At 39.9% G+C, this 17,489-nt stretch overlaps 1 protein-coding gene across 1 annotated transcript in view; it reads right to left on the reverse strand.

Annotated features, from left to right (window-relative positions):
- The window catches only part of PDE11A (phosphodiesterase 11A), a 312,626-nt gene that overhangs the window by 162,119 nt on the left and 133,018 nt on the right, over positions 1-17,489 (reverse strand). Inside the window, exons 6-7 of the mRNA XM_037130066.2 lie at positions 16,083-16,215; positions 1,055-1,130 (exon numbers count right to left, since the gene is read on the reverse strand). Coding sequence (XP_036985961.2) covers positions 1,055-1,130; positions 16,083-16,215 — 209 coding nt within the window. The remainder of the gene's footprint in view (positions 1-1,054; positions 1,131-16,082; positions 16,216-17,489) is intronic.

Consider the following 17,489-nt stretch of genomic DNA (forward strand, 5'->3'; position numbering starts at 1 on the left):
ACTTTTTTTCCTGTAAATTAAGTAAAATTATGAAAAAAATTTCTCTTATAAGTCGGGTCTTGACAACATTAGATAATTTGCAGTGTAGTAAATTGGTAAGTAGCGGTGTCAGTTGAAGCAGCAAAGTTGGGGTAAACAAAGAGGCAAATGGATACATTGGTTACCAAATGCATTAGTTACCATATGTCCCTCAGGAAAAGCTCCCATTTTCTTTGCACTTCAATAATTTTAACTAATGCTGACATCCTTCACAATGTCTTTACCTTCCCCACTGACCTCTTCTTGCCTAGACTTCTTTCTTAGTTTCAATGTTTTTCCTGAGTTTTTGAGGGGAAGCAAAGCAATAAGGAAAGAGAAAGATTCGAGGCTGCTTTGGCCCACAATTCCCTTCTTCTGGGGAAAGTGTAACTTATTTCAAAATCATGTAGGCAGAATGCATGTTCAGTATATGTCGAATACTCATATGCTTTATTCCTTTGCATGTAACCCATGTGTGCATGCACAGATGTAAATATGCAGACACAGCAGGAAAGTCTATATGAGGAGGTAGGAGACCTGAGTTTTTTGACCTTGCTACCCACTCACTCTGTGACTTTATTCTTGTTTGTGCTTCCCCACCCTCTCTGCCTCAGTTTCCAAAGGATGAGATGAGAGGGTCCTATTGCTTTCTGAGATTCCTTCCAACTTCAAAATTATTAGTTCTTATTTAAAGGAATAAATATTTGTTCATTGATCTGATTAATAATGCTGATTCATCAGGACTCTGCACTTATGAGATTACACAAGAGTTTGATACACAGGTTTATGAATCCAGAACATAAGAAGGGAGAAAGCATTTAACAAAAAAGAAATAGGTGGGGGCAAATGCAGGCAACCATAATGGAACAACAATAAAATAATTTTTAAAAAATGTTTAAATTAAGGAAAATATTTGTATTCACCTATTTAAATAGAATAAGTATGTGTTTTTGAGAGGAAAAAAAGAAATAGGTGTATTTAAAAGTAAATTTGTATTCTTTAAAAAATATGTTTCAACATATAGGTAATGTCTTACCAATTATTTGGTGGCTGCTATTCCAAATAGGTACGCAGAGAACTGATCTTATATGAAAACCAGATATCTGGTCAGCCTAGGGCATAAGAAAGTAGTTAATTAAAATGAAATATTATATACTCACTACTCTCTTACTACTCTTCATAGCAAATAGTTAAAAATAATGTTTTAAAGACACGTTATAATTTTGTTTATAATGTATATACTTACCTGCCTCTTAATTAATTTAAAACCTCATAATGAACATCCTAAGCAAATATGAATCAACCATAACACCCCACTCCAACGCCACCCCCACCTTCGCGGCCACAGGGAGCTAGGTGTAAGACTGTCCCGATCACGATCACACCACCAGACAAGAATTCAGGCAACAGTTTAGTTTCTGTTCTGAGTATTTAAAGCATTTTAATTAAACCAGGGTTAACGTTTCTCTTTGATTGGCACATCTGTTAATAAAAATGTTTGAGTTTATAAGCTGCCATATACATACAAGGCCTGTACAGCCATGTACTATGAAAAATAGAGACATTTATTGAAGAAGATACAAGAAACAGTGTACACAGGACATTGACACTTCAGTCCCCTTCAAAGTAGGCACCTCAGACAGTTCTCACAATTGCTAACAGCTGTCCCATCATACTTTCCTGAACCTTATCAATGGTCTGAGATCTCTTTCCTTTCAAAGGTGATTTTAGTTTTAGAAAAAGGCAAAAGTTGCAGGGCACCTAATCTGGGCTAAAGGCGAGCTGAGTCACCTGGGTGATTTGATCAAAAACTGCATGACCCGTGATGCACGAGCGGTTGTATTGTCATGATGAAGCTGCCAATCACCAGTTGCCCACACCTGTAGCCTTCTGAATCATCTTAATAGTTTCCATGGAGGAATGTTCAAGCTTAACACAAAATCTGATGCAGATTCATTCCTCTACTTGCTTAGTCATTTTGAATACAACAGCCACACAGTACACACACTCACTCAACAGCATCTACCACCCGCATTGACTAGTACAGTGAAGCCATCATTGTTTACACATGCACGTTCCAGTCCACTGCCCTTGGCTGCCAGGTTACATCAGTGTCATGCAAACCATTCCTGTTGTGTTAACAATGGCTGAACTTTTTCTGGACACTTGTATTTACTTTATATAAATACTCCATATTTTAACATTACTAACTTACTGTGTATGTTGTAAAAATAGTATAGAAAAAATTAAAGTTGCAAACAATAAGATAAATGTAGAAGTTCAAAGATCTTCTTTCCATGCACTAATAGACTGTCAGGAGATGACATATTTAAAATATGAAGGCATAATTATCAGCATCAAACATCATCTGTAACAAGTGCCACAATATTAAAACCAATGATCCATATCTGAACTGTTAGGTAAAAGCTACTAATGAAAAAGGTCAACCTGACATCCCAATATTATGGGAAAAAAATAACATATCAAGGTTTTGGATCATGATAATTGGGATAAAATGATATTTTTAAATTTTAAAATACTCATTGTAGAAGTTAAAACTGCATATTAAAAATTTTTGAAATTGGAATTTACAGACCTAAATTTTACATTTCTAATTACTAATGTACCAGATCCCAACAAAACAAAACCAAAAACATGGGCACAAATCATTGATCCAGGGTACTCCTCCAGCATTTATTTATTTACCACCTTCTGTGCACCAGACATGTTGCCAGGTGCTAAGGACATAAAAATGAATTCAGACAGTTACTACTCATGATGATCTCACAGGCCAGTAAAAATACAAATACTTAAGATAAAATAAGTGTCCAGGTAAAGAATGCTCAAAACATTATAGAAAAACCAGCAACTGATTGTGGGTAGAGAAATTAGGAGCAGCTTTTGACTCTCAAAAGTGGGTTTGCAAAGACAGGGATGACAGTGAAGATGGTAAGCTAACATTTACTGGATGTTCTCTCTCCGTGTCTGGCACCCTGTTCAGGGATTTCACATGCACTATGTCCTACATTTATGCAAACAGCCCTATAAGGTTAACATTCTTCCTTATCCAAAAAGACTTAAGAGAAACTAACTGCCTTGAAAGTGAAGAGACTCAAAGGAAGCCAGACAGTAACAAACATCCATCAACTTTATCTTCCACAGGAACAAAGTGGTTTTCTCTCACTCCCTAAGAATAATATCTACATTACAGCAATGCTGGTGAGCGTGAAGAGAAGGAAGTCAATTTTAGAGAAGTCTGCAAGGTATCTCTACAGCCTTGGGCAAGCCAGAGCAGCACTCGAATGGCCGGGTCTGTTTTGTTTTGCTCAAGGTCATACGAATTGCGGGTGGTCCTCAGCAGCACCCAGCAGTAGGTACAACTGCCTCTGCCAACCCTGGGACAGCTGTAGGCTCTGTCTAACCTCCCCTGGGAAATCAGAAGCAGCCGAGGAAAGAGGTCACAGGTCAAAAAGCGAGGGAACATGCAGTGAGCGAGAAACAAGGACAGAGACAGTTGGAGAGGATGATGGTGAGAAAAACAAAGCTTAGGCTGTGTCTGAGTTAGGTGAAAGAGAATCTTTTTAACCCCAAATCATTGCAGTTTCCCAAAAGAATTTTTCAGTCTGGGAAGGTGGGAGTTGTGTTCTCCCATCCCCACAAAGGGTAAGATCAGGGCTTCGGGTTTGAGCGAGGGTAAGAGCTAGAAATACTAGTCTGGGAGTCATCAGGCTCTGGTGTTAACTGAGTGGGTAAAATCACCTAGGAAGAGCATGTCCGAGAAAAAAGCACGCAGGAAAGGGTAAAAAATTGAACCCAAGAGGACACAGTATTTAGAGCAGGAAGCAGAAGGTGGGGTTAGTGACGAGCATGGAAAAGAAGGCAAAGCTCGCACTCTAACCGCAAGGCATTGTAGCAGCTCTAACGTGTACGCACATTACTGCAGCCTTTCTGGAAATGAACTTACTGACATGCACCCAGAGTCTGAAAGAGTACACACACCCTTTGACTTACCAATGTCGTGTCTAGAAATTTATCCTATGGCAATGATCATAGCTGTACACAAAACGTTATCTATAAAGGTGTGAACCATAGCGTTGCTTATGATAAGCAATATCATAACCTAATCGTTAGAAATAACCTAACCATTCAACTGAAAGGAGTTGGCTAAGTAAATCATAGCACACTCATAAAATAGAATATTATACACCCAATTAAAATCATGCAAAGGAAGAATATTGGTTAACATTGAGAACTTTAATATATTAAGTGACACTGTCAGTATATGTGGGTATATAAACATATCATATACTTTGGGGAATTCTGGAAAAATTATAGACACAATAGTTCCTTTTGAATTATTTGTCTGTGGGAGTTTTGTTTCTTTATTCATTAAATAGACTTTATTTTTTTTTACAATATTAGGTTCATAGCAAAGTGAGTACAAGTACAGAGATTCCTCAGATGCCCTACCCCACACCTGAACATCCTCGCATCGCCCCCTGAGTGCTGCATTTGTTACCCGGGTGCACCCACATCAGCGCGTCACTGTTACCCACAGTCCCTGGCTTACCTTGGGTCCACTCCTGATGCTGTCCGTTGTGTGGGCTTTGACAACGTATACTAACATGCGTTCAACATCACCGTGTCATACAGAGCAGTTTTACTGCCCTAAAAATCCTCTATGCCCCTCTCTCCCTGCTCATTTCTGGCAACCAGCATTACGCTCTTCTTTATTGAAGAATAACTGGCAAAATGGTAACATATTTAAAGGGCACCACAGGTTGTAATGTATATGTATACATTATAAAAGAATTCTGCCTATGGGAATTTTAAAATTACTGTTTCTGTTTTCTAAATGTTAGATAATGAATTACTTGTACACAATGAAAAAAATTATTTTCTAGACAGTGGAACTAAAAAGGAGAAGCAGTGTCCATTGTTGCAGAATAGTCAAAAGGAGAAGCACTGAAAAATGGGCTATTGAATTTAGCAACCAGAAAGAAAATGGACGGCAAAAGTAGGCAAGAGAAGAAGATTAGAGGGCAGGAACACAAGTGATGAGGTCTGGAGGAGAGAGAGGCCACGCTGAGAGAGCAGAGCTGTTCAGTCCGGAGCTAGTCTAGTGTGGGCTGAGCACAGGAGGAGGGGACAGGCAACAGGAACGCTGAGTGTCTTTAAATCATCTGACTGTGGCTGGGGGATGAAAGTGAAACCAGCACTAACTCACTTTGAGAGTGGGGAGGAGGGGGTGCTGATATTAGTTAGCATGCTTGATGAGCCCAACGAGCTAGGAGAGGGGAAGAAAAAAGGATGGCAGAGTACGATAATTAAGCTGATCCCCTAGTTGTCTGTTTGCGGCAATGGCTGTTGTTTCTGGAAAGGTAAACTAATCCAGGTTAGTTTAAATGGCAAGGCCTGGGAGCACGGGGTTGAAGGGGAAGACAAATGAAGCTCATCAGAGAGTAACAAGACCTCTAAAGAAAGAATCCCAAAGAGGGATAAAGAGGAATCAAAAAGTATGAAGGAAAGAATCAACTCTGTTCATCGGATAACCCCAACTGTCCAGGTCATGTCTGTCAGTGGAGCTCAAAAATATCTACCAGCCTCTTGACCTCAACCAAGTCACCAAAACTCTCCACACTGCAATTTGGTCATCAGTATTCGTCTCCTGCAAGCAAAAGGTTAACACTGGTTATCTCCAGGTTTTTTTGCATTATTTTTGCTTCTTTGTGATTTTTTATTTTCAAGTTGTTTTATAAGAATATGCATGTATAAGCATTTCAAAATGTGTAAGGTGTTTTGCAAATGTAAATATTACTAATATTGAAAGGAACACTTGCCCCCAAATGTCTGTCCCACTGTTCCAGAGAGTCCCTGCTCACCCATTCTCAGTTTAAAATTCCCATCATTAGAATCCCAGACGTCAGGCTATGGGAGGTTAAGCAGCCTTCCCAGGAAGCTACAGTTAAAATAAATACATTATCTGGGAGTGCTTAGCTCTTTTCAGTTAAAGAGGTGTCTTCTTAAAATTTTTGCCAAGTCTCTCTCCTCAGTGGGTCTTTCCAGCTAACAGATCTCATTAAAGATGGTTTATCTCTAGGCACTATCAAAACATATTTGTCAATCTGTTTCCTTCCCCTAGAAAGACATGTACAACCTCAACAGTAATCTCAAAAAAAACTTTATCCCCCAAATGCCCATCTACTGGAGAGAAATTATGGTACTAGGACAAGCTGAGAGAAGTTTCCAGTCATTTGATTTTCTTGAAACAACAGAGAGGAAGTTTCTTTTTTTATTACTTATTGATTTTAGAGAGAAAAAAGAAGGAAGAGAGAGACATTGATTTGTTTTTCCACCTATTTATGTATTCACTGGTGGATTCTTGTAAGTGCCCTAATGAGGGCTCGAAGCCATCAAATCCTGGTGTATTGGGATGACCTCCTAACCTACTGCACTACATGACTAGGGCGGAGGCGCAGTTTCTTTTCGTCTACCTTACCTGCACCTGGGGGCAGGGTGGGGAGGATCAGTCCTCATGACTCCTAGAACACTGCCTACAAATGACTCCTTAAGTTCCTGACAAAAGCATTCCTAAAATAAAATAACTGACCTTTGGGCTTAGAACTGAGTACTGTCTCCACAACCCATGCATCAATCTGCTTGGAACCATGGGACTCCTATGTGTCATCCCCACTCACAGCTACCCCATTCTATATCTTATTCACGTCTTAGTAACCTTCCTAAGCTCCCCCACCCTCCTGGTCATCTGGAAATCTTATATCCACTCTCCAGTCTCCTCTACCAAACCCTGCTCTTTGGGAAGAATCTCAAACTGGCCTACTCTAAGTATCAAAACTGGGAGATTGCCAGTAGCAAATGCATTTCTGCAGATCCCCGAGCTCCAACTCTTAATGGACTCAATTTTGCACATTCCCCTCGGTAACAGAAACACAAGTGATAGACCAGAAGGCATTACTGAAAATAGACAGACAATGAACTGTCCCACCAGACTAGCGCTCAATGTCCCAGACAGCAGGCGTGTTTTGCTATTAAGATCTGACAGGCGAAATGGGCTTTAGTACTCTATGTCAAAGGATCTCAGAGCCTGGAGCCCCATTATCCTTAAGTGCTCATGACAAAGGTAAGAACTGCTGAGTTGTCTATAACAGGCTTTAATAATAATAAAAAAAGGTCATAGAAAGAACTTCATGTGGAAGAACTATGTGGGATTGAAGAATAACAGACTCAGGGCCATGACGGTTTTAACTGTGTAAGTCTTAGCACTGGCCACCCTTGGGAGAGGACAGCCGGGTGCTGATGGGTTTCCCACTGCTCCTGAATTTGTAACAGATACATAGACCATCAAAACATCCATGGGTAAAGCCTGCCCTACTTTTTATTGTAGTTGTTTTCTGCCATTCCCCTTGATGGGCCTTTCTTATGTAAATGTTGGGTCCAATTGTTCATTCCTGTTGCAGCCAGAAAACAAGCCCTTCACATAAGGGCTCTGAAATTCTCTCCATCAATATACTAATGGAAGGAAATATTACACTAAGCAATAGAATATTGTACCTTATGTTGGCTAATGATGGCTTGGTGTGCATTAGTGTATTTGTTTTAAGGTGCTCTTTTGATTCTGGTATGAAAAGAAGGGCAGAAAGCTTCACAAATGATGTGCTATTGGGTGTTGAATTCTTAAGCACAATGCCAACTAAAGGCCAGAATAATTGTTTCGTGGGGAAGCTATTTGCAAATAGAGTATGCGCTGCTAGAAGCCACCTGATGCCATGGCAGGTCACCTGCAAATGCGCTATGTGTGTGTGTGCTGTTGGGACACTTCAGGCAAGGAACTGAGAGTGAAATCCAAGCAATCCTTCATGCTGGCAAGGACACTAGACAGTCGTCTATCTGAATTCTCCAAAGACAGAGCAGGGCAAGTTAATTTACTTAGATCTTACATTATTTCAATTATGGTTTTGAGCAATAATTTATAGTTTTTAGAGGGCTCACAATAGCCTGGTAAAATATAAAATAGGAAGGGTCTAAAATTTTTTAATATTTTTATAATTTTTCTGGTAACAAAAATAACATAAATAGTTATGAAATTTTTTAATAGGAAGAACATTGAAAGTTCTAATCTTCCTGGCTGGTAGAGCTCGGTGGATTGAGCATGGGCTGTGAACCAAAGGGTCACCAGTTTGATTCCCAGTCAGGGCACAGGCCTGGGCTGTGGGCCAGGTCCCCAGTGGGAGCCACATGAGAGGCAAATAAACATTGATGTTCCTTTCCCTCTCTTTCTCCCTCCCTTTCCCTCTCACTAAAAATAAATAAATAAAATATATTTTTTTAAAGTTCTAATATTGCCATCTCTAGAGAGAACAACTATTAACAGTTTGGTATAAGTTCTTGATCTTTTCCCACAGATATGTAATGTGTTCATACATCAATTTATACTATATTTAACAACAGTTAATATATTTATAATTAACAATGCTGAACAATATTCAACAACAACAATGTCTACTGTGTACTAAACATTGTTTTAGTCGTTGAGGATAGATCAGTGAACTGAACTGACAAAATTCTCACCTTCACTGAGTTCACATTCTAGTGAGAGTAGACAGATGGTAAACAATGCCCAAAATACATAAATAAATTATACGTTAGAAGGTGTTTGGAATTTGGGAGGAAAATAAAGCAGAATAACAGGGATTAGGAATACCAAGGGTGCCGGGCCTTACTAACGAGTCATATCTGACTGATGACTTTAAAGAGGTGAGGATGGCGAGTCATGCAGCACTTGGGGAAAGAGTCTTTTAGCCGAGGGCGTAGCCAGTGCAAAGGCCCTGACGTGGGTGTGTGAGCAGCATGTCTAGGAATTACAAGGAGACCAGTGTGGCTAGAGAAGTTTGAGGGAGGGTTAGGGGTAGAGAATCAGATGCTGGATTGTGTAGGGCATTGTAAGCCTTCAAAAGAATTGTAAATTTGGTTTTTACTCTAGTGAAATAAGGAGACATTGAAGAATTTGTGAGCAGATTTGTGATATGATGTGACTTAAAGTTTAAAAGCATGGATAACCACTTCTCAGGGAGCAAATGCCTGATAAAACTACAAAATCCACAAATATGATCACCCATGAACACGTGTGTTTCTTAAGCCACTGTAAAGAAATATAATCAGATTTATTTAGTAGGTTATTTCTATTATCTAACCATTTCAAGGATCACAGGGTCTTGAAACAGAATAAACACATCCTGATCTTCATAAGATTGCAAACACTAAAGCTCAGAAATTTAGTTCTGCCTCTGTGACTATCTTATATGACCATTCTGACATAATTTTCAACCCATAAACTAAGGAGTTCAGCCATAAAACCATGTATGCTATCAAGCCCGGCAGGCACCGCTCCTAAGAGTCAATTCAAACAGGCAGACAGAAGGCAAGTAATCACTGTGGCTCACCCTCTGAGGCGCTCTGTGCACCTTGAGGAGGGAACTCCATTAAATATTTAACACAATCACAAAGAGAACACCCAGCAGGTGGACATCTATGATTACTTGCCCCATAGCCCTCACAGCTGGCACCTGACAGCATCTGGGATGAGCTTTATATCACATTAGAAATATCCCTTTGTAGCTTTTATCAAAAGAAACACCGTTTCAAAGCTGAAATTTCAAAATAAAGATCATTCACTTGTTGCATAACTTTGGGCAGAATTTCAGAGGAATTCCCAAAAGTTATCTTAAGGCAGAAGATTCACAGAAATTAGATATCTACTTTACACTTTAATGGATAGCTTGACAGACTCAATTATCTTTTGTTAAATAGCAGAAAATAGCTACTGGCATCGTGAATCCCCAAACTGACAGGCTTTGTGTGTTAGTCGCAGTTGGAGAAGGAACTACCAGATGTACAGGAGGGATGTGCAGGAGAGGGGCCAGCTCCTGCACTTAGAGATCTGAAGAATCCACCAAAAGGTCCTCTGGGTCAGTCCTTTGTACTGCTGCTGAGCAAGTTCATTCATGCAGAAGGGAACACCCAACCCACCGCTGCTGATCAAAAACATCCATCTGGGCTTAATTAACATGAGCAAAACCCAGACTTCTACTGTATTAAGTCACAGAAATTTTGGGGTTCACCCATTTCCTGAACTGACAGTAGTTTGAAAGTAGGCACCAGAGCTGTGTTTAAAATATACTAACATGACTAGCTTTTAGCTATGTTTTAAGGATTGGTGGGTTGGTTGGGCCTGGGCAGGCCAGTGAGCCCCTGACAGTTGATCACCTTTGATATACCTGGGTGACCTGACCCCTGGATGCCTGACCACTCTTGTGAAGAGCCAGGTCTGCATATAGTTTGCTCCTATAAGGGAGGATCTAGTGACTGTCTCTCTGAGGCAGCCCAAGGCCACAGAACATGCATCCAGCCTTCACCGTCTGCTGACATCTTTTATTGCTTCTCCGCTGTCCAGAAAAGACAAGACCTCGCTTTCTTGAAGGCCTAAAAAGGCTGTTGGATTATTGCCAACAGCCCTTTGTATTGTCAACAAGCAATCAGCTTTAACTTTTGTTTGGGTAGAGACTTTTCTCTTCCTTCCCTGCTGTGTCTCTGGAGAAAAGAGACACTGAAATTGGCTTGTCCATGATCCAAATTCTGCTGGTCTGCAGTTCTTTGTAAAGGTCCCCTCAGGTAGAGAAAAGGATCTACTTTTAGCATGTCCCTGGAACTAAAAGACTAACCTACAATCAAGCTAATATCTATCACCTGATATTTATACAGGACTCCAATGTTTACAGAATATTTATATAGAGTTTTATATATTGTAAATATATAAGCAGATTATATATATTGTATATAAGCAGAATATATATACAGCTTATATATATTGTATATAAGCAGAATGCCCGAGACTACTCAGCTGGTAAGTGAAGCAGACAGGACCAAAAGGCAGGTCTACCAGCCACTGAATTCATGTGCCTGTATGGAAAGAGGGAGGAAGGGGTGGTCACTCTACGGCCCAGGCAATCCTCAGCAGGGTCTAGGCAGTCCCGCCCACCAAGAACCCGCGGGAAAAGAGAATTGAATTAGGAATCAGAGGCCCAGAGTCTGTTCCGTGCCCTTCCTCGAGGAAGCTGTGTGGCCTTCAGCAAGTCATCTCAGCCCTCTGAGTCTTTGTGTTTTTCACCTATAAATCCAAGAAATCTCTAATATTTCTGTTAACTGAAGGTTGATGTATCTGTAGTATGAAACCTGAGAACAAGGCCAATCCACTTTTGGATGTTCTGTCCCAAAAGTAGTGACATTGTTGATGAACTGGAGTCGTTTTTCCTGCTCAGTTAAAATTTGGGTCGCCAGAATTAGTTATTGAGCCGGGGAGAAATTTAGCACAGGTGTCAGTGTTGGGGTAATTGTGTTCCTGGCGTTATGTGGCTCTATGTTAAGAAAATCTGTAGGGAAAAAAATGACTACTTTAAAACAATTCCCCATGCTACCTCTGCAAATTACCATTCTTGTTACCAACCTCAAACTCTTCAGGGAAGTCAGTGAGTACAGAGAACAAAAAAGCAGGCACCTTTCCCAGTGGAGATAATAATTAGTCATTAATCCTGCATTTTTAAAAAACTGCTCCCTTATATTCCATCACTGATAAATAATGACTCAGTTATGATTACTGGGGAAAACTATGAATCCATGCACCAGACTTTAGAAGAGAGGACTCAGACTTTTGCAGGAAGTCAACACTATTCTAAAAGACACCCTCTGTCCCAAGCATAATTTTAGAATTACTTTTAGTGAAACAATGAATCAATTGCATTTTGTCATGGTATTTTTTTATCCTGAGAGAAATAACCTGTTAATAAAAATACCTGAAAATGGTCATCTTTATTTTGTGATCTATGTCACCTTACATCAGTCTTTGTGGGGAGAAGATTTTGGCCTCTTAGCCTCTTGGGGGAATGCTGTGGCTCGCTCTGGACTCTGTTCCATTATAACACCAACGATTGACATTTGTTACTAAGGCAACAAAGTAACAAATAATTTTGCTTTTCCTGGTGTGATACACAGCACACACAACCCCCCCACCACACACACACATACACTTGTAGGACAAATCTACGAAATGCCTATATTTAGGTATCTCTCTCTCTCTCCCCTTCCTTCTTTCATCTTCATTTATATTGATTAACTCCTTTCTATTTTTTTCCTTAGCATAAGAAGGGAAACATAAAATGACTTTAAATTCTAGTACCACACAAAGACAACATGTAAAAATCATGGCATAATGCATCTTAGGATTTGTATTTAACATCCAGTATGAACTATGTGGTTGATTGAAGGCAGTTAGGTGGAAAGCCAAGAAATAATTATCATCCAAACGCACATTTTATTTTATCATAGAGTAGAATGTGATTTCACAAAACATGATAAGCACTGCTTAACCTACCACAGTTTACGGTCTTCAGACATCATTACTTCTAACTACTAGATCAGGGCATGAAATTTTTATATTCAATCCCACAGAAATAACTGTTTCATTTTTGCTCAACAGTCCACATTGTTCTTTTTAAAATATATATTGTATTGATTATGCTATTACAGTTGTCCCATTTTCCCCCCTTCATTTCCCTCCACCCTGCACACCCCTCCCCCCACACTCCCCCCTTTAGTTCATGTCCATGTGTCAGAAGTTCTTTAGCTTCTACATTTCCCACACTACTCTTGCCCTCCCCCTGTCTATTTTCTACCCACCATCTATGCTACTTATTCTCTGTACCTTCTCCCCATCTCTCCTCCTCCCACTCCTCCGTTGCTAACCCTCTGTGTGATCTCCATTTCTGTGGCTCCACTCCTGATCTAGCTGTCTGCTTAGTTTGCTTTTGTTTTAGATGTGGTTGTTAATAACCGTGAGTTTTCTGTCCTTTCACTGTTCATATTTTTAACTCCTTTTTCTTAAATAAGTCCCTTTAACATTTCATATAATAAGGGCTTGGTGATGATGAACTCCTTGAACTTGACCTTGTTCTTTTTATGGACTATCGGAGCAGGCAGCTTTGTTGGAATTGACTGTTAAGTGTGGAGGAAATGTAAATTGCTTCATCACCAATCAGGGAGAGAGGTGGTAAGATCTGCCTGTAGACATAGGATATGAGATATGCAAGCTTTCCATATTGTAATTTAAAGAAGTATTCTTGAAATATTAATTGTGCTTACTACACTGCTGTTTTTTATGAGAAAAATAATAATTGGACAAGAATTTTCTATTTCCTGCCAAGGGAAAGACACTAACTGCCTACGACCAACATGTCATTGTCCTGGACAGTGCTAGAAAAGCTGTCACACCTGTCTACTTAGAGACACGAACAAGACTGTCCTTGGCATTTTATATGTAACAGCAAAGCACTGGATCCAAATGTCCATCAACACTACAGTGGATAAATAAAGTGAGGTGTATTCATACAGTGGGATACTTTGCAGCAGTGAAAATAAATGAATGAAATGGAAATTCAAGAGACTCAGGAATATTTGTGGAATGAAAAAGCAAGCCACAGGAAAACATATACAGTGTAATTCAATTTATATAAACTTTAGAGATATGCAAAATATAACAATGTATGTGGCAGGGATTCAACCCTATGCAATGGAACTATCTAGAAAAACAAAGGAATGTTAAATTAAAATTAGGAGAGTGGTTACCTCTGAGAGGGAAATAAAGGAGATGGGATTAGGGAAGATCAACATAAGGATTCAAAAGTAATGATCATGTTATTTTTCTTAAACTGAATGGTGGGTATTTACTGCATCATATTTTGTTACACCTTTACATATGCCTTATGAACCATTTTTTTAAAATGGTATAATTTGTTGATTTTTTTTGCTTTTCCAAAACTTGACTTCATGGTCCACACCTAAAAGCAGAATAACAGAAATCCACACCAAATCTAGTGCTATCATGTGGGGTGGCAATCGGCCATCAGCCCTCTACATCTAATTTGCTGACTTTGTAACAATGAATTGGCAATTCACGATGTTTCTGCATAGCCAGGCTTTTGGTTTGTTCAGCAATTACCTATGTTAATAAAAGAAGACTGAGCCCTTTATAAAACTATGTGTCTAGAAATCGATTCTTCAGCAGTCTCTAAAATCAAAGAGAAAAGAAACATAGAAAAAGGCAAAACTTTATGAAATCCATCCTGACCCAATCACAATGCTAACGGGCACAAATACCGACATCTATAATCATCTCCAGTCCGCCAGTCACAGAACAAAGGTGGTGGTGTTCTTCCTGACGGGAGGGGCACTTTCCCAAGGAAGGCAGCACAACATTCAAATTTAAGGAAACAGAACTGAGAGAGCTGGAGGGTGCTTGGCACCGGGAGAGTTAAAGGGGCACACTGGGGAGGCGCCCGGCCCAGACTGGGAGGTCAGGAAGGGCGCTGGCGCTCAGTAATGAAGAGGCAATACCTGGAGGTTACATAGCCTGGAGAAAGAGTTCCCAGTAACTACCGAGCAGAGCGGTGGTGAGTTTGGGGGGTTTAAAGTTTCCCTGCCGAGATCTGCAAAGATGGTCTGGCTGAAACTAGAGATTAGATTTAGATTCCAGTCTCCCTACCATCATCATGCCCCACTCCATGCTTTGGAGGTGGCGCAGGGCGGGATCAAGGGTAGTAAGGGCTTCGGAGGCTAAGACAAGGAGGCTGAGTCCGTAAGATGGACTGAATCCATGCCCATCTCCGGAGTCACAGACCAGCTCTCACGTCTGTAAAATGGGGGTGATGACACCTACCTCTTAGGGTTGCACAGATCAAATGTTCAGTTATTATTACGCATCTACCCTCTTTTGTAGCCAGTGTGGTCTTTCTAAAACACAACTCCTGCTTCTCCCCCATTGAAAACTCAACTACTGGTTCTCCGTTGCCCAGGATAAGTACTCAAATCTCTTCACAGGGTTTTCACCCCTTTGAGTGACCTGGCCTTTGTGTTCCTCTCCAGCCTCCACCACCCGACCCTTCAGCCGCATTAGCTCATCTCAGTGCCCCAACTCTCCAATAAATTAAAACACATAGAGACATTTTATAAGTCCATATATATTTTTTCTGTATGATACTCTATACTATCTTAGAACTTAAACTGCAAAGAAGGCCCAAGTGTCCATCAATACATGAGTGGATAAGACAACTATGGGACATTTACACAGTGGAATTCTACTTGGCCATAAAAAAGAAGAAAAGTTTATCCTTTATGACAGTGTGGATGGACTTGGAGAACATTATGCTAAGTGAAATAAGCCAGTCAGAGAAAGACAAATACCACATGATTTCACTCATATGGTATCTAGTGAACAAACTGAGGTAACAAGCAAAACAGAGATGAACTCATAGATGGAGAATGGATGACACCTAAGGGTGGGGGGAGGTTATGGGGTGGCGAGACTGAGCAAAAAAAAAAAAAGACTTGTGGACATGGACAACAGGGTGGTGATTGCTGGGAGGAGAGGGTATAAAGGGGATAAATGGTAATGGGAAAACTATAATAAAGATTATATATTTTAAAAACTTTTGTAAATAAAATCTGCATTGCTTTAATATATTCTGCATATCAGCACAATGATTAACATTGAACAATAATGAACCAATTTACTGTTTCTTGGGAGTCATTTTTAAAAATACAGTAGTTGTTCTAGCATCTATTGGGAAATAATTACATTATATACACATTTTTATTATTAGCTATTTCATCGTTTAATGTAAACTGTGATTAATACAAAATACACATGGGCATATGCATATGGATACATTTAGTCTAAAATGTTCCCAATCATAAAAGACCATCAGACTAATACAATAGAGAACCACTGTGCCACAAGTCAGGGTAGACAGAGAAACTTTGTCAGTCAACAGCAGGCAATGCAAATAATCAGCTCGGAGGGGAAAGATGCAAAGGAATTGCTGGGAAACTCAGGGGTTGCTGTCAGTCTGTACACTGTCCCTTTTTTGCTTCAACCAGCAAACCATCAACAGAGTGGCAACTGAACCATTAGACTCTGAAGAAGAGAATCCTCTTACCTCAGCATCAAAGCGAGGGTCCTGGTAGGCATCACTGATGTTCACGGGAAGGCCAGTAGAAGCCACGAGCTCGGCAATGCTGTTATTTATCAGCCAGTCAGAGTATGATGACTTCTCCATGCTTTCTTTGAAACTATCAGAACACCAGCCCAGGCAGCCAGGAAAGAGAGAAATGTCAGTGGCTTGAAAGCAAATCCTGTAAAATTACACTTAAAGCAGGAATATCTGTCCTCATCAGGAAGGGAGAAATGGCATTAGTCACAGAACAATAGCGGGGCAATTATTAGGATCTTCTTTAGAAAGGCTTACCTACTGTAAGGTAAAATGACCAAGTCCATGGATAGAAATGATAGATTCTCTCTGATCCAGAAAGCAGCACTCAATTGTATTTAGGGCCCAAAGTCAGATGATGAACAAAATTGAAGTTAGGACACCGGGATGAAGCCCACTGAGCTCCCTCCTTTACCAAGCAGACTAGATGTTTGGCACCAAGCAAAATGAAACCCAAGAATGGGGAAAAATCAGAAATAAATTAAAAATAAACTGACATACTGAACTCTGACAGCCAGGAGCTGTGAAAATGCAAATTCTAGCACTGTTCAAATTAGCAGCATCGAGGTAAATTTTCATGGGATATGTGAGATTTGTGGTGTAAGAGGTGATAACAAAAATTATGTAAATGAGTGCAAGTACACTGGGGCAATAGTTTTCAAACTGCATTCTGTGGTTTCCAGGAGATGTCAGTGAGTGCACTACAGCAAGAATAGTAATAACAACTCTATGGAATTTTCATCTAAAATGCATTATACATAAGTAAAACACTAAGCACTGTACACGGTCCTGGCTGTTACGCAGTGATGCACCTGTGTGGGACCTGTGCCCACTGAGAATGCCCGGAACTGGCAGAGTGAGGCCACCGCCTGCACAGGTGAGTGGGAGGCGGAGGTGTTGTCTGCCATCATTAATATAGTTCACCTGTAATGACTGTTGGTCTGTATCTGACAAGTTCAACAATTTTTGTATATTTTTGTGATGTTATTAACCCCTTTTTTCATATTAAACATCACTAGTACATAAATTTATTTTCTGTGGATCCCTGCCTGAAAAATGGAAGTTTTAATAAAAAGTCGAGTCTTGTATTTCTCAGATGGCACCTGAATCAAAGAAGTAAAAAGACTGAGAACTTCAAAGATGAGATAAAGCTTTTACTTTCTAAAAAAAACCCCAAAGGAACAACAAAAGAAACCCACATTTCATTTCCACTTTGTTAAATTATACCTGTGATAAGTGAAAGCAAAAAAAAGAGGGGGGTAGGGAGACATGTGATAATGCACCTGGTATGATGATCCAATTTCATGGAGTCATTTCCAAGTTTACCAAAAGGTGGGATTGAATGTCGGTAATTTC

Source organism: Artibeus jamaicensis, unplaced genomic scaffold (assembly GCF_021234435.1).
Source record: "Artibeus jamaicensis isolate MK-2021 breed Jamaican fruit bat unplaced genomic scaffold, CSHL_Jam_final contig_391, whole genome shotgun sequence".
Classification (NCBI taxonomy): Eukaryota; Metazoa; Chordata; class Mammalia; order Chiroptera; family Phyllostomidae; genus Artibeus; species Artibeus jamaicensis.